The 26,264-nt window shown below is 33.3% G+C and overlaps 1 protein-coding gene across 4 annotated transcripts in view; it reads right to left on the minus strand.

Annotated features, from left to right (window-relative positions):
- Unc-76 (fasciculation and elongation protein Unc-76) overlaps positions 1–26,264 on the minus strand; it is a 495,633-nt gene that overhangs the window by 315,481 nt on the left and 153,888 nt on the right. For all 4 annotated transcript variants that reach the window (XM_089597745.1, XM_089597731.1, XM_089597722.1 and 1 more), the window contains one exon: positions 15,360–15,482. In XM_089597745.1, the coding sequence (XP_089453871.1) occupies positions 15,360–15,482 (123 nt within the window). The remainder of the gene's footprint in view (positions 1–15,359; positions 15,483–26,264) is intronic.

Here is a 26,264-nt window from a genome sequence, read left to right on the forward strand (position 1 = left end):
TTATGATTGTTATCGATGCATACATTAAATGAATAGATGATAATCGATAAGAAAACGAATACAAAAACTGAAAAAATCATACAACAGTTTAGAAAAATGTTTGCACAATTTTGCTTGCCAAACTATTAAGTGACGGATAATCGGTCCAATATACAAGTGAAGATTTTTATTCTTTTACCACAGAAAACGGAGTAAAACACACGTTTTTAGTGCCATATCATCCGGCCACGAATGGTGCGGCGGAAAACTTTGGAGGAAACTTAAAAAATAAAGTAAAGAAGATAATTAAGTCGGAAAGAAAACTCGTGGAAACTGTTGACAAATTTTTATTAGATTACCGAAGTACAGAGCATTGCCCAACGGGGCGATAACCTAAGTTCATGATATTTAAACAAGAGATGCAAACAAAGCTTGATTGTATAAAACCGGAGGTAGCGAGTAAAATCGAAAACGCACAGTTACAACAGACACTAAGCCGAAGGGCTATATAATATACATTTTTAAGAGAAAGAGAAAGTGGGGGTAAATGATTCTACAAATGATGGATATAAGAAAATTCTTGCGACTGTTAAAGCTTAATTTCTACCTGTTACTTTTGAAGTGGAAGTTTCTCCGGGTAAATATTGAAAGAGACACGTTGATCAAATAATTAAGTATAGACCAGTAGATAATTCTGATATTGCGAGAGGCTTGATCAATGCGAAAGTGTACGAGCACAAAGAGTTTAAAAACGTTTGGCTAAAAAGCGAGCCAGTAAATTTTGTTATGTAAAATTTTCGGTTTATTATCATTATTATTGTTATTATTATTATTATTATCATTATTATTATTATTTTAATCATTTGTTACGTCGAAGACGGCGTAAGAGTAAATTTTGTATTTAGGCCTAAGCTTTCACTCAATAGCCTGGGGACACGACAGCAAGGGTTGAGGACGGAGCACTAGGGTAGGAACAGGGTAGATGATTGAAGAAGGGTTAGCTAGCTACTTGGCCATCGGTATTTGTACCCACGGCACGTAACTAGCCATTTACTTGGAGTTGGTAAGTTGGTTCCTTTTTAGGGGTCTATAGTCGTTGGTTGCCAGTATTTTACTAGCGACGCACGACGTATAATTTAAAAATTGGGTTGGCTAACTAAGAGCTGGCTGTTTGGCTATCGGCATTTATACCAACCGGCACACAACTAAGCGGTACTCGATTTTTATTATTTTTTAATTGAAATTTTCTTTCACTACCTGCTTGGCCATTAATATCCGGATTAAACGGCACGCAATAGTGGGTTTTACGCGAAGAGAAAAACTATTGGGGGATATACAATAATTAAGTTTGAAGAAAATATTATTGCTTAATTTTATTAAAAGAAAAAAAAGGGGGTACAAGTGGTTCTCGAAGCAAGATCCGCGTGGCCGGATATAATTGAAATCGAAACTGCGGACCGGATTCTCCAGGTCACGAATAGACTTCGACCAGATTCTCCAGGTCGTGTATTCTAGTCTGGCTACTGATCTCGGTATTTTACCAAGCTGGCCTGACCATTGAATGCATCGACCGGGTTCTCCAGGTCGTATGCCTTTAGTCTGGCTACTGCTCTAGGTATACACCCAAGCTGGCCTGACCATTGAACGAATTTTTTTGAGACTGAGCTGCTCGTGCAGGAGGCCATGGGCTTATCTAGCCGAAGATCTTGCCTCCTTATCACTGCCACTATGGCCAGAGACGACGAGACGCACGTAGGTTCTTAGAATAAGTCTGCATCATCTCATGGCAGGGAGAGGGAAATATTTCCTATATGCTTTCCGTCTTCCTTTACATATGTTGTTTTGGTTTTGGGGTGACGCTTACTTGCTAAGGAATAAAGCAAGTAACGATACTGGTCCCAGTGCTTGTTTTTCGAGATTAGGTCGTATTACAGTTCGCGTTATTTTTCGGCTTGGCGTCTCTGAGTACTGTAAGTGTTAGAGAAAGAAGGTGGTAGAAGTATAGCATGCTGTTGTCAAGTCACGTTGCATGAACGCTGGCCGATGTGTAGATCAACATCCTGGCTCGAGCGTCGGCTTATTTACGAATGGTTAAGACACAGAAGAGGGAAAGGATGGAAAATAATTATTAAATTTCATCAGGCGATATGGATGCATAAGGAGGGAGGGAGATGTAGACTAGTTCTTCTTTGTCTTACTCGGTCTCTCCTTATATGTGTGTCACGAAGCCTTAGTTTCGTCACTTGGTGTATGTGTGCGTGTAGTCATTTAGCTTGCTACGAAAACGCGGCTTTACGAGGAGGATAAGGAGAGGAGGAGGAAAAAAAAGGTACGTCGAGCGCAGCCTCGATGTAACACATTATTATTATTATTATTTTTTAGTAATTTTATGTTTTTTTGATTTAGTAAATTATACTTTTTAAAGGGGGAGAAAATTGTAATGTATTGATGTATTAATATGCATATAGCAAGCGTATTGTGTGAGCTGTTGTACTGGGCATGTAAGTGCAAATACATTAGCCATGCTAGAAAGAATCTAGCAGCCACAGAGAGAACTTGTATACTTCAGACGTACCCGCTCTATTAAGCCACTATACCAATCACTCTTATACATTTCTTCTTGTTGATTAATGAAGAATTGAACCAATGCCGTTTGTCTCATCATCATTTCAATATATAATACCTCATATATTATATAATTGTTAAAGATAAATTCAATTAAACCCATCTTGTTAGTAACTACAGTTTATAAATACAAGGCTACATTTCTGGATTATTCCATAATGTATTGTAAAGTGTCAGAACAGCCAAAGTTTTTCAAAAAAAATTTTTTTTTTTTAATTTTTCTACTACTGCTGACCTTAATAAAAGTCCTGTTTAATCATACATTTGTATAACAATTGTTACTAAAACTATCTGATAGCTGTGAGTTTGGTACTTGTATTAATTTCTTCAAGACTGATTTTCAGAATATCTCCTTATTACTTTAAGATACAGGGTCATACCATTTATTTATTATTTAAGGTCACTCATGCGTTTAGTACTATATCAAGTGAAGAATTATGTGCTAATCTTAAGTATAAAATTGCCCATAGCAAGTTAATAATTGGTTAGAATTGTAAAATAACTTTTGTTTTTTCCGTAGAGAGTACAGTTATTTTCAAAACGATGAAAATAAATTTATTTTTAATGTCTCATGAAACTAAACATTCTTTCATTATTGATGCAGTAAATGTAAACAAATACAAAGCCGAGAATAAAAAAACTAACAAAAATTTACAACATGTATTTTTGAGCAGTTACTACAATATGTTAATGGAAACTTTATCACGGAAAAGATGTTTATTGACTTTGTATAAATAATAATTGTACTGATTGCCAAATACTACATTTTTAAAAAGTGGCCTAAATTAAATTGCCTCTACAGCTTTTGACAGGCGACATCTTTAGGCTAGAAAGGTTAGAAAGAAAATTTTACTGTGATAATTGATTTCTTTTCAATAGTGATGGTTTACTCTCTTTTCTTATCTTACATTTTTAATGTGAAATACCATGAAACAAAATTTTGCTTAATATGCTATCAATATTTAGCAACAAGTGATAAAAATTTATAAAAAGCTAATGTTAATGTTAAAATTTCAAAAATAAATTGTTTTCTCTGAAATAAGATATTTTGCATAACACTTGAAAAAAAAATTACATCGCTTAAACTATAGGTTACGAATTTTTTTAGGTTTACATAATTATTTTTTATCAATCTGTATTAACCACTTTAAACTGTTGCATGATCAGTATTTTATTAAGACTTTTGGTAAAATAATTAAAATGCCTTATGAGACCAATGCTAAAATAAAGAATGCATTTTTTTTCGATTTTGATCGGCAACGTGCACTGAAATTTGAATTGTCCATCTGTTGAGTGATTTATTACAATGGACCTTAATTTTGGTGCAATGGCTCAACTTTCAAAAAAGTGATGAGCCACCTTAACTAGTGCTGTTAGGTCAGATTTGTCGATTTCAAGATGTAAATGGTGAAGCTAGTTCAAATTGGTTAGTTTTTAAAAATCATGTCGAATAACTCGGACCCACCATCTTAATATTGGCGAATCTGACCTCAAATTCATAATCATATAAATATTACAAAAATCCCTGTATATCAAGTTTCGGTAAAATCAATTGACTTTAATAACGTATTATACATATATAGTATTGTTACTATCAGAACTGGTTCTGTGATGTTACAGCGCTGCCAATATCTGTTCAAAGGTGCGAAGAGGTTAGGGGCCTAGATTTTTTGAGTCACAAAGAGTCCAAACAGCGAGTGTAAGCGTCGCAAAGTTTGGATATTAAGTCACCCGGGTCAGTGCTTCCAACCTAATCTGGGATACTTGGCTGGTGAGAATGTCCACTAGAACTCACACCTACAAGACGCACCATCGACTTTGACTTTTTGCTCTGTAGCAGCCAGAAACAAAGTAAGTCCACTACTTACTAATTGTGCGAAGTTTGCGTACTAGATCGAAAGGACTGACTGCAGCTTAGGATGCGGAAGTTGTATGCTGATTGTAATTGTAGACATGCGGGAGACAGCTGTCTCATCACCAGAATTTGGTACTACATTTTTTTATGTTTATTAACAGACTCACACGCACATAATTTTTTGATTTTTAAATAAATATTTTTAAATCAACTTACATCTTATTTTTCAAGGTCATAAGAACTCTTAGTTATTGATGCATGTATACATGGGTGTTGTCGAACTTAATAGCCCCAGAGTGGATTCGTACATAACTGAAAGTTTCTTTTTAATCTTAATTAGTAACGGGGTGGAGTAAAAGAAATTTTTAAACCAAACGGGCAATTAGTTTTAAAATTATAAATAACTGTTTTAGCAAAAAGATGGAGACAGAAAAAACTATGTAGGGTACCGAAACTCTGTCTATAAAACTTCTTGTTGCTCAAAAAGAAAATATTTGTATATGTGAAGTTAGTTATATAAACTTAATCATAAACAGAAGCAGAGTATTTGTTTATTTAAATAAATAACTGTCTAGCCAAGCATGTTAATACCGCTTCTCAGTAAATATTTGTGAAAAATAAAACAACATCGAATAAAACTAACATGTGGTCATTTGTAATAGAAATGTCTTATAATCTTTATAAATTATAAATATTATTTACTTATTTATACAGACTTTGTGATAAATTTTTTTCAAGATTTTAAAACAAACTTTTACAAGGAAATAATTTGGTGAACCTATTGTAAAAATGGTGGGATGCAAAGGTAAATCAAATTTATCTATTTTTCAGAGAGTCCATAAGTTTTGGCTATTAGTGTTTTTTCTGTATTTCTGTGTACGAGTATGTTTAGACAAGTATTAAAAAAACGTATTTTTACCAGTGATTGAGAAACATTTTTCCAAAAGCGTTAATAATAATCTTAGAGAAGGTGATTTATCTATGCTAAATGTGATTAACGAACATAAAATTTTTTTGGTCACACGAAACATCTTATTTTGTATCATATAACATTACCTTTTCGATCTAGAATGAGTTCTATACATCGACTTTCACAACTTTGATAGGGTGTTTATGACAGAATTAGCTATGCATGATCTCACAACTGATGGTCTGTTTGAATCCTTTAATCTCTCTAAGTTAACTCATCACCATTTAAAATTTACACAGACAATTGAACATTATAAATAAAGGCTAGTTCTGATTTTAATATTATGAATTAGTTAAAAAGAATTTATTTACTATTTGAACTGTAATCTGACGCACAACTAACTGTCTCGATCTTATTTTGAAAACAAGAATTAAAGAGCGCATGATAAACTATAACCCCAATTTCGTAATTCCATTGCACAATTTCACTAATAATCATACATTTAGTTTTGTTGATGTTAAAATTTAAATGCTGAAGGAAAATGAAAGCAGTTTCTTATATTAGATATGTTTTATACGATTGAGACTAATCTCACAGCACTCAATACTATTGACATATATTTGAAAACTGAAGGAGTAGCAGTGTAATAATGTATTAATGAGTAAATAAGTAAGTCTAAGGCCAGTATATTAATTTATCGTGACGGCAAAACAACTACACCTAGCTTTCCGTACAGTTTTACTCAAAGTGGCGATCGCTCGCAGTAGCTGACTACTTGTTAGTGACAATTTCAGTAAGTTATAAATTCAAACGTGAGACCAGTTTAGAAATGCTCTGAGAACCCCTCAAGGACTTAACATTATCTGGAGATCTTGTTTGTTCATAATTTATCATCAAAAAGTTAGCACAGCATCTTTGAAAGACGAAACGATGGTTTTAGGAAATTTACAAAAAACGTTTTGATACGATACGAAGCTAAGGAATGACGTGATGAGAGAGTCAAGAAAAAAAGGTCTAAGGTCCACATGTTTTTCACTAATGACATTATTCTTAGTTTTAAGCTTAAAGGTTATTAGGCCGTTTTTTTAACAACTTCTGCCTTTTCTAAAGGACTAAGTCTGATATTTTTGACAATAACCGATTTATTTACATCGAAACTAATATGAACATTGCCCGAAAAAAGTTTTTTCTGTTTTTTTTTTTTTAAGGGACTTAAAAGCGTTTATTAACTTTAACAAGAAAAATCTATTCAAAAATTTCCAGCCTATTTGTAAATTTCAGTGAAACACAGGTTGTAACATGTGGTGTCGATCTATAATTAAAAATAAAACTAGCTAAAGTTTTTTGCTGATTATTGATTTTATAAATACGAATAATTTGAACTCATTTTTAAAAGTTTTTATGACGTTTTCTACAGCACTATTGTTAGCAGAATGGTACGGGACAGCTTGTGAGATATTATTTTTGCGTAGAAACTCGTGAAATTCCCTTGAAACGAAAACTGGACCATTATCTGAATCAACTAAAATGTAATGATTAAATACACAAAATTCTGAATCGGATCTAAAAATCCACATGGATACGCTCACTAGGAGAATTACGCCAGCTTTAGACACGTAATTTGGATTTGAGCAGATAGTCACTATGTCGCAAACATATTTCACACTTTTTAAAAATTTTTCTGTCGTTGCATCAATCCCCGGCCACGACACATATGACCGAGCCAAGTCTTTCATCTTCACTACACCTATGTAACTATCATGTAATTCTAATAAAAATGGCTCACGTAATACTTCAGATACAATTGAGCAGTAAGCCTAAAAAATAATTCTCTACTGACAATTCTGACGCTTTGCTGTTTAAAACTTTTGAATTCTCACTGACTTTACCGGACCAACCAACTTAAATGAATTTATGAACCGTTTTGAACAAAGCACAGTCGTCAATAACTTAAAGCAATTAATCTGCTGACATATAATTAATTGATTCTGAAACGAAATGAAAGTTAGAATATCCATCAGGATTTGAGCCACTTCAATCAAGCAAATTCAAACTCAGTCTTGATAGACAGTTCAAATACCTTACTATTATCTTTGCCTTTGATTTACTTAATTTTGTTATCATACTCAGATAAAAAACAAAACATCTTGAAAGTCTACTAGCAGACAGTCGCAGATTGCCGCGTTTATCACCAAATATGAAAACGAGAGGTTTACGGTCCATTTCCAAGATACGACGAAAGCCAAACACACAATAGTGAAATTTATGGACGGCAAAGATAATAACATAGAAGATAATAGGCAGAGCTTTATGATCTGTCTGTGCGTAATTTTTATCTGTTTTTATAAGCATATGTGACTTGAATGCGATTGGACATTCAGTGTCATCTAGCAAGATATGAGAAAGAACCGGGTCAGTACCGGTTGACGACGCGTTGCAAGTTCCTTTTTTTTTTTTTTTTTTTTTTTTTTTTTTTTTTTTTTTTTTTTTCGGGTTTTTACGACAGCCTAGTGGCCAAGTCACAAGAGCCACCGACTCACCCCTTATGTGTAAGGGTGTGTTGTCACACCCATTTCCAACCTTTTTACTGGTGTTATACCTAATCCATGGGCACAGTACTAGTATCTCTGGTGAAACACTTTGTCACTTAAGCTGACACTCTCTGCACCAATGGTACATCGGGTCCACTCACCACTGTGTAGCCTTCCCTTGGAGAGGACTCCATATTTCAGAACGTCCACTCTTCGCCGGTTAAGCCGGCACTCTCTGTCGAAGCATCAGATCCAGGGTAATCAGCATCCCTGGAGAAGCCCCATGTTTCAGGGACCACTCCTCACCGGTAAGGCGCATCGGATCGGATCTTCTAGGGGGTCGTGGGTTCGATTCTCGACTAAAACAGTTTTTGAAAAAATCTGTATCCTCCGGGAATCGAACTTACGACCTCTATAACAGCGTTGTTTTAGTAACAAGCACGCTTACAACTGAGACAATGCTGGTTTTTTCGTTGCAAGTTACTTTAATAGGTACTTTTCTTGAAAACTGAAATAATAGGCGTCGCCCATTTGCTAGCTTGTACCAGAACTAAAATACCATTATCGACTAAGCGATCTAATTCTTTTTCAACTAAACTTCAGACCACGTAGGGTACCAAACATGCTTTTTTAATAACAGGTGTGGTATTTTCATCTCATACGATTTCAAATTATGTAAGAGCATGTTACAAGAAAAAAACTTTTAGAAACTCCAATTTTAAAGACGTGTCATAAATCTAGTTAGTGAGAACACTATCCGTATAAATGTCTTTCTTAACTATACCTAACTGCCACAAGCAAGTTTTCTAATAATCGAATCGATTTCAAAATTTTGAACATTGCATAAACCTAAATTTGTAGAGAAAAACTTTTGAAACTCCAATTCTAAAGACATGTCGTCAATCTTGTAAATAAAAATACCACTAGTAGAACTGAGTTTCTTAGTTTCATCTATCTGCCAGAAACAATTATTACCAAGAATCGAAAGAATTTTTTGCAGTAAAACAAATAAATTTAAATTTTGAATAATACCTTGATAAGTGACCGAAATACTCTCACTACCTAACGGTAACATCATGGCGCCTGTATTGCATTTGAGTTCTTGCAACCAATGAATTAGTTTAAAAAACTACACATTTTTAAATACCAAATTTTTGATACCACTGAATTTCTTCGAATTTAATCGATTGGTTTCATTCCCCTAAATGCACTAAAAATCATATTGAATTATCATCTTTATTTGAAATTGCCTTTAAGTTCTTTAAAGCGTCATCATTACTGTCACCATAAGTATCATCTTAAACAAAAAAGTGTTTGCCCCAAACGGTCGACTTTTTCTTTTAATACTGCACGTTACCTCGCTTTTGCTTACACGCACACGTTAAATTATCTCTTTGCTTACATGCAATGTGATTTGAGTAACTACAACAAAAACAAATAACTTTTCCTTCTGCGTGTTGCTGGTTACTTGTGTTTGCAATCCCTTGAGACTCATGTTGCTTTAAAGTCATGTGGCCTTTCTTTACCTTTTTTAACTCCTGTGCTTTGACTTAAAGAAATTTACCAAATTTTTCATTGGTAACGTGCCTGCGGTATCGTGCGTTGCTGCCTTCATGGCTACGGCCTTCATGGCTACGGCCTTCTTGACTGTCACATTGAATGTAAGGTCCTCCTTACGTAAAAGCACTTTCCTGGAAGCGTCGTAGCGAATGCCATACACAAATTGATCACAAAGATGATTATTCGATTGGGATGAAAAATTGAAATACTGCACGAATTACTTTAGATTTAAATAAAATTTACTTGTTGTCTCACCCTTCTTTTGTAATCTTTGCTTCAACTTAAAATGCTCTGTAATTTTACTAGGTGCTGGTTGCAAGTGTCTCTTATTTTATTGAATTATGTCAACTAAGACTTTATAGTAGTTCAAAACAGGTTTTGCCGTCATGCACGAGTTTATTAACAAGGCGTAACCTTGTTTACCAAGCAATATAAAGAGTAGGGCTACCTTCTCAGCTTAATTTATTGAATTAGCTTCAAAATAGAGCGTCAATTGTCAATCCACAGTTCCCCGCTGTCTTTCTTGTCGTTCAATGGTTCTAGGGTTCGAACTATGCCTTGCCTAGCCATTGAATTGAGTTACATTTTTAACTCGTCGAATTTACTATTTAACTTTTAATTGATAGCCAGTACGCCTTTTAATTCTTGTAAATGCTCAAGAAATAAACTTTCGTTTAACGCGCTGTTGCAGAAAGGACTCGACTAAGAGGGGTATGGGAGTTAACGAGGGTCTCTAGAGGGTTGGGTGGAACGCCTCGCAGAAGCAACTACACAATATGAGTATACATATACATAGATGTATTACAGAATTGACTTGAATCGTCTTCTCTACCAACACATATCCTAAGTGATTGCTTAAAAAAAAATCTTGTAGTAGTATTAATGATATAATATATAATGTTTAGAATAGAGTTCGATAACTTTTTAGAGTTTTTGGAATAATCGAACTACATTTTCGAGTAACACTTTCATTCTAAAGGCAAAGATCATTAATTTTTTTACTGTAATGTGTTACTATGATTATAACTAATTACAGATAAGCTTGTGATAGTCCGTATAGTGAACTACTATTCTTTGATTATATACATACAAATAGTGAAATATTTACTTCTAGTTTAATAATGCTTTATAAGGGCCAATGTAAGAAATTGACTATTCAAGTCAATAAGAATTCGGAAAACGGCTATCGGGTGCATGATGGTACAGTCCTAAGATCTTATGAATCCCATGTATCCGTGAAAATATGCTTTCGCATAGGAATGCATTGGATAGCTGAGCTCATGTTCAAACGGTTTTTATTTTGCAATGGTAAAGTATATTGCAGCAAAATTTTGTTTTTCTCTGATCATACTGTCATTGGAATGATGAAAAACCACCTTAGATATATTGTAAATCAATCACTTACACAGCAATAAGAAAACCTTTTCTACATGTTTCGTTAGTATGTATGTTAACGTATTTCGTTAGGAAATTGGCTAATTTTTTTTAATTTCCAAATTTGAATTATGCTAAAACACTAATAGTAAACACAACAACTCTATCCAAACAATTGATTTCCCTAAATCGATACAATTTAAATGAAAACAAAGATTGGATAGCGAAACTTTGATTATTTTCTAACGAAAATAAGTATCGAAAAATACTAGACAATCAGGGTAAAAAGAAAATATAAGCCTTGTTAAATTTAATTTATGCAAGAGGATCGTAAGGTACAAATGATTAAACACTCTCTATCACATACACACACATATACACATAAACAAATTTTTACCAGAGTACTGTCCTTTAATTCTGGACTCTAGAGAATATGTTTCTAGCATATTTTTTTGATACGTTATTTTTAATTTATGATAAAGCTTATTCTACGATAAAGTAATAACACAATATATTTCAGCTTTCGAGGAAGAAAAAGTAAAAATATAAAGATTCGTGTAGATCTGCAGTACGGAGCTATAGAATAGATGAATAATTTTATTTTTTAAATGTAAAGTTTTTATAGTATATTACAAACCTAGGCCAAGAAGTGGGACTATTACTAACCACTTTTCGGCTCAGCCGGTAATGCACGGTCAATAGTAGTCTAACTTTATGGCCGTGGTACGTATACTGTTTTTCCTTACACCTCTGCCGAAAGTTTGACACAAAAATTCATATGATTTGTACTCCTCGTTGTACTCACATTAAGATTCTAGTAATAGTAGCTCTGCTGAATGTATGTTTGTCTGCATGCGCGTCTGCATGTTTATTTTTCACACCAGGGGCAACGGTTGAGGTCATGGCCATATGGGAAATTTTCTCGGAGCCAGGGGGGAGGCGCAAGAGATGCCATAAGCAACAACCTAATGCGTTACGAAATCAATGAAGCTCGATAACGTATATTCATGTACATAGATTTATTATTATTGTTATTATTACTATTATAATTATTATTATTATTATAACATTTAGTATTATTATTATTATTATATTTATATCTTATGAAGAAACACAATATTTTCTTATTCTGTTGTAGATTTACCGCAATCGTTAAAAAATATTACACATGTAAAGATATGAAAAATTTAGGTAAATATTACAGTTCAACTTTCACGGGTCACAAGTTTTGAGTTTGTTAGTGGCTTTGCCACGCAGAGCCACAGCTGACATAGTCTACAGACTATATCGATCAGCTTATGACTGGCATGACTGTCAGTTTACAATGAATGCCCGCTGCGTTACGAAATAACTGTCATTGGCTGACCATAATGAGTTCAAGAATAGGTATAATATGAAAAATATATTGCACTTGAGCTACCTTACAATATGGTTGAAAATACTTATTTTTCTGTGATTTCGAATTTTTGTTGTGTGAGGGGGCCAGATGCAACTTGCTCTCTTGCTCATTTAACTCATTTTTATGCACGTATTAAAGCCTGCCTGCAAGTTCTGTAGCCCGCATGCATATGTCGGAACTGAGCATCTGTACAAAATCACACTTAGCTAGACAAAAAAGGAACGATAACATGTAACTATTTCTTATTTCAAACACAACAAGAGTCATCTCTAACAGTCAAAAATCAATAGATCTAATAGGAAATTTTAGTATTGATTAATCAAAGCCTCCACGAAAAAAAAAAATTCCAAAACACATTGATAATAATTCTGCTACTGATAATTACAATTTTGATTGTCCAAAAGATATGTACAGGCAAAAATTTTTTGAGATGTACGACCAGATACTTAGATCTCTTCATGACAGATTTGACACAGATTCGGTAAAGTTAATTATTATCTTCCGACTAATAATTGTAATAAATAAAAATGTAATGTTTACCAAAGAATCATAATTTAAATAAAACCTTAGCATTAATATAGATCTATCATTCATTTATACGTCTACTTATTATTTCTCATCTTATTGTTTATGTTTTACTCTTAATCTTCAGAAATAAATGGGATAACCTAGAGTAGTGTGGTTTAGTAATTATAGCAGCTTGTTTATAGTTATAAACCTTTGAAAACTCTGAATGGTTTAAGATTTGCGGGTTCAGCGGGTTTTGGTTCTGCCCATATTGGGAATTCTCTATATATATGTGATGATTTCATATGAGGAAAATTCTACATAGACCCCATATCAACCACCGCCCCTGTTTCACACTCGTCATATTGTTTTAACCTCTACCTCTGCACTGTATGCAGCGGCCATACTCCTGTGACAATCGATCATTTTATTTAGAAGTTAATTTATGCTGATGTTTTTATTTAATCATGAAAACACAAGGAAAAAATAACTTTAGCAGAAACTATCGATGATCTCGCGCTGTCAAAACAATAGTGTCTGATCAGAAAATTCAATATATCGCATATTTTACTAAAGCATAATGGTAATGCGACGTCATTTGCCTATTTAATGTACAAATGTGAAATAAATAACTTTTAAGAAATGAAATAGTTTACTACGATTACATTATGATATGACACATATTATTTAGAGGCGTTTACTTAAGTATAATATAACTTTATAAATATAATATATACGTATGCAATATAACGGCTGCTGCTGCTCGTCACATGATATATAACTATATATACCTGCGCACTTGGTTCTACGCACATAAAGCAGAACTGATGAGGCTTTTTCTAGCACGAAATGGGGTCAGATAGAACGAACTTTCGGTACAGGAATAAGGAAAAAATTTTATCGATTTCATTGTGTAGATTAACTTCAGTTTCACATACAATACATTATGCACGCATGTGTACAACACCTCGTAGTGCACATATGTTGGGCAATCAGGAAGAAAGAAGGAATTAAAGAAAAACAATTGAACTCATTTTGTTTTAGACCATAAGTTGAACTTATCAGTACGCCGCTTTAGTGATCTTAGCCATACACATACATATGCGTTCATTATGTGCGACTTGTGAAATTGTAGTAAATATACCTTATAAGATCGCTAAAATTCTAACAACTTTACATTTAAACGCTAAAATAAATGGAGTAAGAGGATTATTTGGCCAACTATTAATTGTTTTACAATGACGAAATGACTCTCTAAAGTTGACTAAGAAATCATAACTAAGCTACTGGAAACTGACTTACGTGTTATTCAAGTGCAACAGTGTCATGTATCTTATTTGAATCAAAGGTACAAGAACGCATTGCAAAAAATGAGCACCGCACCGAATACTCTGAAGCAGCATATCAACGAATTTCTTCGGCAATACAGGAAAGCGCCTTACTCGACTACAGGGCAACCACCAGCTGAACTCTTTTTAGGTCGCAACATCAGAACGCACCTAGATCTCGTGAAGCCAGAGGAAAGGAAAATTGAAGAACCCGATAACCAGAAGACGACGGACAAAAGAATTCATGTCTTCAAGCTACTACAGCAAGTATATTTTTTATCGGGCAACCCTCGAATTGATAAATGGATTCCCGGCCAGATTGTTACTCGTTTAGGCAGCTTACACTACAAGATTGACTATCAAGGGAGAAAATTTAAACGGCACGTTGATCAAATTCGTGCTTTTGGAAACGAAGTAACAAGTGAAATCCATAACGATCCAGCACAGCAATAGCGTCGCATTCGTTGCTACGAAAATTTACGAGACGTACCGTCACCGCCCTTGCCATCTCCTCATAGCTCAGGAACAATGGGTAGGCATACACCGCTACCTTTAAATGAAGTTACATCGCCAGTCGTTCATGACCGAAGAATGCCGGGAGGTAGCATAAGCTCATCTACGTCTGGCTCTCGGCCCGATCACTCACCATCCAGATACAACCCAAATCAAGGAGATACCAACGGCCCTGTTCTACGAAGATCTACTAGAGAGCGAAAAGCTGTTCATCGGTTCTCCTCAAATTTTTAATTAATGTTATACTTTAATCATCCATTCATCTTTTTTTTTTATATGAAACTGTACCCACATTAGGAAGAAGGAAAAGAAATGTTATGTATCTTATTTGAATCTAACGCACGCCCTCTAACTTTGTATTAGACTTTCACGACGCAGTCAGTCATGTTCTAGCAGTTTAACAGGGAAAGAGGTGCCACTCACTGTAATCCGCCAGTTTAGCTCGCTGTAATAAAGTTTTATATTTTAATTGCTTAGATATTAACTGAGTCATCCCTTTATCCAACTTGTAAACGAAGTCTAAATACAAAAAACAGATATTGCTGACTTTCTAGAAATAAAAATTATTTTTTAATAGCGTTATTCATTTTACATGTCTAACAATAAAGTTAGATAAAGAATGAATCTAGTTTACACAGTTTTAAAGTATGTTGGGCTCAGTGAGCACATGGACTTATGTTTTTTCTTTTTAATTAAATCATGTTTGGTGTACAACTAAGTTTTTTATAATATAAGATGTTTAAGAGAGCAAAGAAAAATTAAATTATATACGTCTAACCTGTAACATGATTTTGAAGTTTTTTTAAGATTTAATGCTGGAACATGCATTTTTCTTGAGCAAGACTTACTCCAGTCTATTGGTAAGATGGTTCCAAAAGTACCAGTTATGGTCCACCACATTCTGAAACATACAAAGTCAACAACATTTGCATCATACATAAGTTGCTTCAAAAATAATTCTCACTTTTTTCTTCTGTAATTTTCCTAATCAAAGAAAGATACAACATGCAAGTATACCTATTACTTGTATGTACTTTCAAGCTTTTTAAGAAAATTTTCATTTATCTTGAGTACTGTTCTTAAACATTAGAAGTTTGCGACACCCTTGACAGTAACAGAAAATCTCAACATTCCGGCACAATTCAACTAAGGATACTTAAAAGTCCCTCATCCAAACTTCTTAGGTTAACCTTAAATATGAATTTTTTTGTATGCACTTAAAAAATGAAAGGACTTAGATATTTAATTTATGTACGAAAACTAGCTCATCGCTACTTTATTTTAGTAACATGGAGATTTTTCAAATTCAAGCAATAAAAAATTAATTTTTTTTTTTTTTTTTTTTTTTTTCTTTATCAAAACGACTTACTACTAAGACAAAATTATGATTATGCTAAACTGTATGACATCATAATTTTTAAAAGTCACAGAAATCGATTTACCTTCAAAGTATAACTACATAATTAGATAAAATAAAAACAAATAAAAAAAGAAAAAAACTCTTAAATCATACTTTGATAGTTCTAAAGAGAAAAAGTATGGTGATACAGAACTTATACTACGGTTTGGTTATCTAATGAGCTTTGAAAATAGATATAATAATATACAACGTTACAGCAGAGTTGTTAACAGGTGGTGAAATGTCAAAGTTAAATAAACATGTAAATAGTACCTCGTGTAAGGTCAAATTGTCATTATCTTTAAAACAACTTGTATACAGTAACGCAAAAGACGTACAGAAATCTTATAAAGTCAAAGATACAATATAATCTAAAAAACTTTAAAACGTGTATAAAACTAATTTTATTCAAGAGAAATCAGAGAAAACTGCTACTTTTGTATGTACGCATTCTTACATTTGTATCAAAAACTGAACTTGATTCTATTGGTTACCAGGCCAATTAGTTATATGAAAAAAAAGAACAAAGATAACATTGCGAACTGAAAAACACAGTAAAAAACTTAGTAACAAAGATTTTTTTTAATTTATAATACGTCAACATCCATTGAAGGAAAAATTAAATACCTACACTTTAATTCATTGTGTTACTACAAATTGACTTTCAATTCTATACATAAGCTCCCTTACTAGAATTAACTACACAAGAATTAAGAGTTTTAAATGGATAAAAAATATTAAAAAATCCAGATAAAAAATCTATAGTTAAGAGATTGTTCACTTAAAAGTGAATATTGTGAGAGAAGGCTGTTGTGATCGGCATAACACAACTTTTAACGTTGGCACGGGAAGATGAAAGTCTGGGGTAGTAGGGGCACACGCACTTGGCAATTGACTCGGATAACTCGAAATATACTTACTACGGAAAGTGTGGGTGCTCCCTCTCCGGCTATCCGGTTTGAAGAGCCGAGTCTCATTGCTGGCGAGCTCGCATGTTCGTCTCGGCTTTCATTTCTTGCTTGCAGACCTATGAAATCGAAGGACGCTCCCACATAGTCACTCCAAAACTCTCTTGTTAAGCTTGCAACGCATTATGTCACAATCAGGATAGCCTCTTTATAACTGCTGAATCGTCGTCAGTGAGTTAGCGCAACTCCTCTTCGAGTCGAGGCAATTTTATTGACTACGAAAAGTTAACTTGGTTTACTTTATTTTTCAAGGCTAGCTCAAACGGCTCGTTTCGTCGTCGTCTGGAGCTTCGTCCTTTCATTCTGTGAGTCGTGTTTCCTCGTAGCAAACTTTTAATCTAATGTCTATGTTACACTTATTTTGTTGTTACATGATATTCAATTATTGCTTTATATTTAGGCCTTTACCGATATCATTACTTACTGTTTTAATTAATTGTCTTGCAAACATTTTAGTCAGTACTCTTACTAGTTGAATAATTTTAGATTTATATCTAGCATTTGACAGACAGTATATAGAAGCAGTAAGGTAGGAACAGTCCCAAATAGTTTTTAAACCATTTCCACAATCACATGCATGACGTAAGATACTACTGTAACCCGTAATATCAGGTTGATACTGGGTATAACACTAAAACGTTTTTTAATGAATATGTCCTAATTTTACTAACAACTTAGTGATGTCTGGCAGCATTTTTATATACTCAAAATGGAGATTTTTAGATGATAATTGCAATTCTAATCATGGTATCGTAACAGTATTTTTTTGAATTATCTTGATTTAACGGAACGACTCTACTATGTGACATTATGAAAGAAACATGATAAGAGTTATTGGTTAAATTAAATCGCCCATACACAACGGAAGCGAAGGCCTTCAAACTTGCGTCACAGAAAATATGAAGCTAAGCTTCCTGAACTTGATAAACTTTTATATAATAATATCGATTTATTTGACAAGTTTTTACTTTTTCTAAAGCGTTAAGCCAATGTTTCCATTTTATAAATTCTGAATCGCGCAATTGTTGGTCCCATTTTACCTTACTATGCCAAATTTCTTGTAACGACATTCTTGACTGAATTATAAGTGGAGTTGAAAAGCCCAAAGGATCAAAGACCGATATAATAATGCTTAAGAACTCTCTTTTCGTGGGCTTTCTCGTTCCTTGAAAAATTTGAATTGCAATTTTATTACTGGTAAAATCAAAAGACAATTTATTATCTTGGTTGTTTCCCTTTAGGCCTAAAACCTTTTCAGTAATGTTGTGATTTGAATGTATTTTAATTAAATTTTCTGAGTTCGTAATTTTATTTAAACCTAATAAAACCTCTCTTGAGTTACTTGCCCAACTATGCATTAACTAATTCGCATTTTCGTTTATTTTTATTGCTTCTTGAACTCGTGCCGATGCTTCATTAACTGTCTCAGAGGTATCTAAAAAATCATCCATGCAACAATTGTTTATAAGTCTCTTTGCAGTTTTCGGAAATTCATGATTAAACAAAGATGCATTTAAATTTTTAATGTAAATCGCCGAACATGGAGAACTTGTTGCACCAAATAACATAGACGACATTAATTATTCCTGAGGCTCACTCGATCTATCTATTCCCTTCCACAAAAAACGCTGTGCATCGCGATCTTCGGATCTAATTTTAATTTTCAAGAACATATCACGTATATCTTCTTTTATGGCATTCGCGTATTGACAAAAGCGCATTTTTACTCCCGGTACAGATGTTAGCAGAGGAGGGCCTGGAAGTAATAAGTCATTGAAACTTAAAGATTAAGTTTTCGCTGCTGCGTCAAATACAAGTCTAACTTTCCCTGGTTTTTTTTTTATTTTGTACACCGAAATAAGGTAAGTACCTAACTCTCTTACCCGCTGATTTATATTCTGCTTTTTTGGCGAAATCATTTGAAATAAATCTATCCATTTCCAAATAGTACATTTCCGCGTATTCTTTATTATGATCAAGTTTTTGCTCAAGTTTTAGTAATCTGTCAAGGGCATTGGGTCTACTGTTAGGTAAAGACTTATTTTCCGATTTCCACGTAAGACCTGTTTCCCATTCATAGTTAATATGTCGACACGCACCTTTCAAAATTTCGAGCGCTCACTTATTACTACCCTTTAACTCTTTTTCTTCCAGATCGAAAAAATCAATCACTACCCTTGGAATTATGACTGTTAACATTATTTTGAAAATTCACTACTGACATTTATATGTTTCACTTGATCTGGGCTCGGATGACCGTGAATCGACCATCCCAATAAACACTGTGAAATAGCTCAATTAACACAAACTTTATAGAATTCTCGTATAAGGATTAAATTGCAATAATTCTGTCCTATTGTCATAACAGGAGCTTCGCTGTAAGATTAGACATAAAGGCCAGTTTTGTTATAACAATATTCAGCAAGCTCTTTACTAACCGTTTGAATGGAAAGATTTAAATTTTTAACCACTAAAACGCTTTTTAGTAAAGAAACACCTGATTCACTTTCTATTTCCAAATTTAATTTTTTACTTATTTATTTACTGGACTCAATCTACACTATATTCAATTTACTATTTCACGGTCACAATATTACTCCCTAAAACTTTTAACGCTACATCAATTTTCGAACCTTTCAACTTTAATTCGGTCACAACTTTGGATTCAATTATAGCCAGCTGAGATCCATTATCTATCAAGGCTAAAATTTGCTTCGATGTTTCTTTTCCTCTTATGATGATTGGAATTGTTTTCAAAATTGTTCCTGTTCCCAGTCAACTAGATGCATTAATTGGTTAAAATGCATCTATCTTAGAATTACGAGTTTCCAAAGATTTATTAGTGTGAATAAGAACAATTTCATTGTTTAGCCTTTTATTTTTTAGAATGAAATGTAATAAAGAATGATGATTGTGACCGCATTGTTCGCATCGAAGTTTGTCTTTGCATTCGCGATTCGAATGACCAGGGTTAAGACAGATGTAGCATAATTAATTAGCCTTTGCAAACTTCCAGCGCTGTGGCATTGGAATTTTTTTGGAATCATTGCACTTTTCAATAAAATGATTTTTTCTTCGACAATATATACAATTTGCCACTTAAACTGCATTATTTTTGCGTTTTTTAAAACTTGTATTGTTTACGCTTGCAGTTGAAACCGACACTTGTTCAGAATGGGAGTGTCTACTACTTTTTCCGCTCCATGTAAGTTCATTTTATTTAAACGAACATTAATTACACCCGTTTTTACAAACATTTCCGCCTCTGTAAAAACAGATTCAGTAATGTTTTCTAACTCGCTTTTTTTCTGAATTTTCTTATATCGCAAATCGAACATAGAACGAGATAATTTTCGTAAGATTTCTAACGTTCGTTCGCAAGATCTGGAATGTGTAAATATCTGGCTACGCCAAAATATTTTAATCCCTTTCGGCATTTCTTAATCAAGTAGCAAATTCTTACAATATAATTTCTCTTAATTATATCTCTGGTAAATTCTAAATTTCTTTTATAATTTTTTCAATAATTAATTTTTTATTTTCAAATTTCATTTCTAGAGTTTTCATGATTTCTCGCGCGTTTCCTGATGCAAGTAAAATTTTAGCTGCATCATAGGCCTCACCAGAAAGAGCTTTAAATAATCGCGTTACAGTTTCTTTGTCAGAGTAACCTCCTAACTTAGTTGACGATTCAAATGTTTGTTTAAATCGTTCCCAATCAAGAGAATCCCTTGATGATTTAGGTGAGTATTATGCTGAAGTCATTCTATTAATAAATTTAGCGCCTTTATCATTTAATAAAGAATTTCTGTTACTTGCTGCTAAGGTTCTCTCTATGACATTCACTAACCTATTCATGGATTCGTCTCTTGATTGGGCGTTCGAATAACAATTTTGACACGTACTATGTATTTGTTTATCTAAATTTTCCCACATATTTCCATGATCTTCATTAATTGAAGAAAGGTTACTCATGACATATTAGTTATCACTAAACCTTACTTCGTTTGATTGCACCAAATTATCTTTTTCTAAATTTAAGTTATAGTAGACAATGTAGTTTTCTTTACCATCCTAAGACTCTGGTGCTTGAAGTTGCTCGTTTGCTACCTCTATTACTGGATGACGCGGTACGCAAGAACACGCAGCCACTGCTCTGGAGACAGGAGCTTGCAGAGGCTCAATAACATTTTCTGCTGGTGGATGACGCGGCGCGCGAAAACGCGCAGTTGCTGCTCTGGACACAGGAGCTTGCAGAGGCTCAACAACCTCCTGCACTGGTGGATGACACGGCGCGCAAGGTTGTGCTACTGCTAGATCTTGTTTTGTTGCTGCCTCCTGCGTTCCAAAATTAAAATTCACCAAATCCTGGTCATCCTCTGACGACAACAATGGAGATTGGGATCGCATATTTCTCTCTCTAAAAAGTTGCCAATCGTTTTTCTGCCACCATTGATGGTGTTAAAGAGAGTACGGCTCGATTTCCTCTTGCGGAAGTCGCAGATCCCCGAAAATGTCACCGATGTAAGCTGATGGATCTAAACTTCTTACTGAACAAACTCATTTGGCAGTGTTAGCCCCAAGAATTGAAGTCTATTTTTTCTGATCGCTCATTTTCACACGAGCCAAATTAATTTCCGGGTTTACACTCGAGTCCACTAAATTGATCAGAAAAATCTGGCAGCCTTTTTAACAAAACTAAACAAAATTTTAGTTCCCATGGAAACTCAAAACAGTCCAACGATAAACGCCTTTATCGACAATCCGTCCGCGACGAGCGTTCTGCTTTTTCGCCCCGTGCCTTATAAAAACAAAGGAATGTGCGACCCCGAACGTTTCTTTTTGAACGCCATGTACGCAGCTTACACAGAGTTTCAATAAAACCTCTGTTGTGAGGCATTCATGGGAAGCTTCAAAGCAATGGAGAGTTATAAATCAAATTAATATTTAAAAAAAAAAATAACTTCAAGATTGAACCGGAACAAGAGGTTTTTCCAGTGTTTTAATAAATTCTTAAAATAAAATCTTTACGTCTAATTTTTTCTCCAGTTATCATTTTTTTTTCTACGTTGTATTTCAAGAATTTGGTAATTCCTTATTAAGAAACCATTACATAAACTGTCTGATGTACTCAAATTTTTAATTAGCATTACTATTATACTTTTTAAAACTAAGTTTATGAAGTGATAAACCTTCACGAATACTATTCAAAATATCTATCAAGAAATTTATATAAATGTTTTTTGACTTAGTAACCCCTTTATACGTTGCGTCATTTTTGCTGTACCAGATTTTAGTTTCTTTAACTACCTTTTAAAAAAATTTTATATTTAAGAAACTGGTATACTCATTATGTAATGTATACTCATTAAGTATAACACTATAAACCCAACAACTATTCAAATCAACAAATATTTTAAAACATAGAGTATTTGATGTTGATTCTCCATAAAAAGAACAAATACTGATTTGGAAACTTGAAATATAAAATATCCATAAAAATATCAATTTAATAGTTTTTAAATAATAATTATCTCATCACTGTTTCATATCGATAAAAGAATTAAAAAAAATTTTCTCATTAAGTAATTAATTTATATCCGGAATATATTTTCGTATTACATATACATTTTAAACTTCCGTCAACCATTTCTAAAGCTTTTTTTGGATTATGACAGCTAAATCTGTAAGTAATTTAATCATTTCCTTAGAATTTCTTGTAACATCTGTTGAGCATTCGTTTACTAACAGATATTTTTCCATCCATAAGATTTTGTGTAACTCTAATTCGTTTCAGTATAGGTAGATTAAAATATATACCTGATTAACCTTTTCATACTAAAATTAAGTTGATATAATTATGTGTCCATCATGAACATAATCTTGTGTAGAATTTTCGTATATTTATTTTGTATTATATTAAATTCAATATTTTCCGGAATTAAAAACCATGCAGCAAATTATTTTAATTGATTAGAAATACTAAAAATACTTGCATTTTCGAATGTTTTTTTGTGTCCGAAAATTGATTGTTTGGAATGCATTTTGATATGTAATACGTTTGTTAAAGGTTTTGATAATTTTTTTACACTTCTGATTACAATAAATCATACGAGAAATGCGTTTTATATAAAGAACGTGAAGCATGTATTGCTATTTGTAAGTTCCACATTACCCAAAGAAATTTCAGCAGAATTGAGTGTATTAATTTGTACAGGCATCATATTTTCAACAGGATGTAGAGTTGCTGAAACTTGTGCATGAGATAGACCACGTTCCTAAAATTTAATTGTATAAACGTTTGCCAACACTTCATCAAAAATGTGATTTTTAATATTGCCTTAAATCGATAGCAACTGGAAAAAAATTATCTCACTGTAATATTTAGAATATCATTTAGTGTTGTGTCTTTGATAATTCAGATAAAATTTACTTTGAGTTTTTTTTATTTATAATATTCTTGCTATTAAAATTTATAAAAATAAAAGTCTGTGTGACTTTATGTTCCCCATCAATTTTAAAACTACATGACCAATCGAGATTAAACTTTGGAAATATGTTAAGTGAACATCAGCGAAGGTTTCTGACATAGTACGACTGTTTGTTTTTGTTGTTTTCCGTTTTTCCGTTTTTTTTTTATTGTTTAAAATTTGTTGTTGTTGAACACTATATCAGTTCATCTTCAAAATGGACACCACGTGTACTTCACAGCGGTAAATGTACGTGAAAAAGCAATATTATTACCAGCAATAACTTTAACTGCGTTCTTCTGATTGTACGCAGAAGATCTGTCCCCAAAAATTCATTTTATTCATAAGTGCCACGATATTGTACATAAAATACATCTGCTGCAAAGTTTCAACATCACAAGCTAGGCAAACTAGTTAAAGAACAATGGAATGTATATTAATCTGATGCTTTGGAACGTTTGTACACTGTTCATCTAAATAATCAAGAATGTTTCTACCAACAACTGCAGTGAGCCAATATACATAGACCGACTTTTATTCAACAATTAAAAATTTTGAAGGGTGAAATATGTACCACTTTTCGACAAAATAGCCAAGAATTAAATCTTCTTGAGAACGATGCTCATTGGGACACAATACTCGCTGGAGCATCGAATGCTATTCATCCACAGCAAATACGCACATTATATGAAATTATTTTGACAACATATTTCTCATCAAATTCAGAAGATCTTTGGAAAAATTAAAAAAACTATATGAGCGAAGATATTTAAGAACGCTTGCTTGTAACAAATCATAATACAGAAATGGAATTCACAATAACCGCGTATAATGAAGCATTGGTACTGATCGAAGACATATGCTTGGCAATCGTGAACAAAAAATTAATTTAATTGGGTATGTGTGCACTAGTTCGGCTTAAAAATCACGCTGTCAACCAAGATTTGCAACTAAAAATTGAATTCGATGTCCGTAATTTGGATACAATTAATAAAAAAAATCTTCCAAAATGAGTGTACACTGGATTGTACTTTCTAAATGCTCCAAGTAACACAGGCAAACAAATCAGTTGAAGGTCTTAGGACCCCTGGCAGAAGTAGAACTTCCAACTCAAATGGTAATAAACTCACTATAGCAGAAACTAGGAAAATTAGAGTGCACCTGATTTCAATAGATATTTAAGAATCTGATATTAAAATAGTGAAAACTTAAATATTATTACAAATTCAAGCACGCGCGTCTTATGATCTTATTCATACTTCAACATATAACTATGTTACACGTGATTCGCGAATTTCAAGTATTTCCATGTTTGCTATGATACATGTATTAATAATACATGTACAAATTGTTGGTGATGTAATGCAGAACGAGTTCCTTTTATTACAAATTACTATTCGTGCATTTAATATGACATCTCAAATTCGCAATCAATTCTTGTTAGAATCTTTGTATCAGACAAATAAAAATTTTTTTTTAATTTTGGCTACCATAAAACTGAAATAATCTCTTCTATCTGATTGAGATTAAGGAAAACAATAGACATTTTCTATTGTTGCATTGTAATTTTTAATTAAATTCGTTTTTTATTATTAATAACAATTTAATACAACATTATATCTGTGATGTACTAGTTTCTACCATTATTTTAATTAATAATAATAATACCGACTTTAGTTACGTGATAATTATTCTATTAATACATGATAAAGAATAAAAAAACAATCAATTTATAGGTAGCATATGTCGGATGTAGCTTTGCCTTTGGGATATGACTTTTACTTTTTTTTAATTATTCTGATTGTTTATATAAATCTGTGTAACACATACTTATGCACCTCAATAATTATTTTTCCGCCCTCGGGTGGTTTTGGAAGGCTGGTACTTCCTCGGGCAAAAAAGCCGTTTTCCGATACTCGTTCGAAAAGTCTCCTATACGAACCTCGTTACGGACCTCACCTTCGGCTCTGGCCGCAAACCTCTCGGTTCGCAAACAAAGACTTTTCAAACTCGTAGGAAAACTACTATTTCGCAATAGTGTGCAGAAAATGGGTGTTTTTCGCACTGGTATTAGTGTGGAAAATCGATTTTCCCACATAGTGTGCGACAAAGATTTTTCCGCACAGTGTGCGGAAAAGGTGTGTGGCAAAGGTTTTTGTCACACAGTGTGCGGAAAAGGTTTTGCCACACACCGGAAAATTCTGCTGCACACTGGAAATCAAAATTCATACCTATTTTGTAACTATTTTTCTCAAACATTGCGAAAAAACTTGTACGCAACTCGTGCGGAATGATTTCCCGCACTCGTGTGATAGACTCGCACTCGTGGCCGGTGACGGTAACTCGTACCTTGCGATCACACTCGTGCTGCGCACTCGTGTGCTCAACTGGTACTCGTTCCCATCAACTCCGGCACTCGTGTAAATCAATCACTACTCATGCGGGAAATCGTCTTTTCCGCACTTGTTACGTAAATAACTATTCCGTACGTGAAATTATTTTTGGCCTATCTGGCTTCCCATTCAAGAAACGACTGTTTTTCTAAATTTTATAGGTTATGTTGAAACAAAAATTATTCGAAGATTTTGTCAATATCCATATTAATGTTTTAGACATGCCATAGTAAATAAAAAAATTTTTCGGACTTCTTTTATTTAAAGATACAGTCATAATGAGAAAATGAGGGTTATAATTGTACATAGTTCAACCACTCTTTATTTGTGCGCGTCGATCATGTGTGGTGATCAATTTTGTGAGGTCATGTTGTGATGAAAATTTTTTGAAAATTTTGTCAACTTCCATATTAATTTTTAAAAAATGGCATAGAAAAAAAAAATTTTGTTAAC

This window comes from Copidosoma floridanum, unplaced genomic scaffold (genome assembly GCF_036245765.1).
Source record: "Copidosoma floridanum isolate Cflo_tuat_1 unplaced genomic scaffold, Cflo_Japanese_pri ptg000004l, whole genome shotgun sequence".
Classification (NCBI taxonomy): domain Eukaryota; kingdom Metazoa; phylum Arthropoda; class Insecta; order Hymenoptera; family Encyrtidae; genus Copidosoma; species Copidosoma floridanum.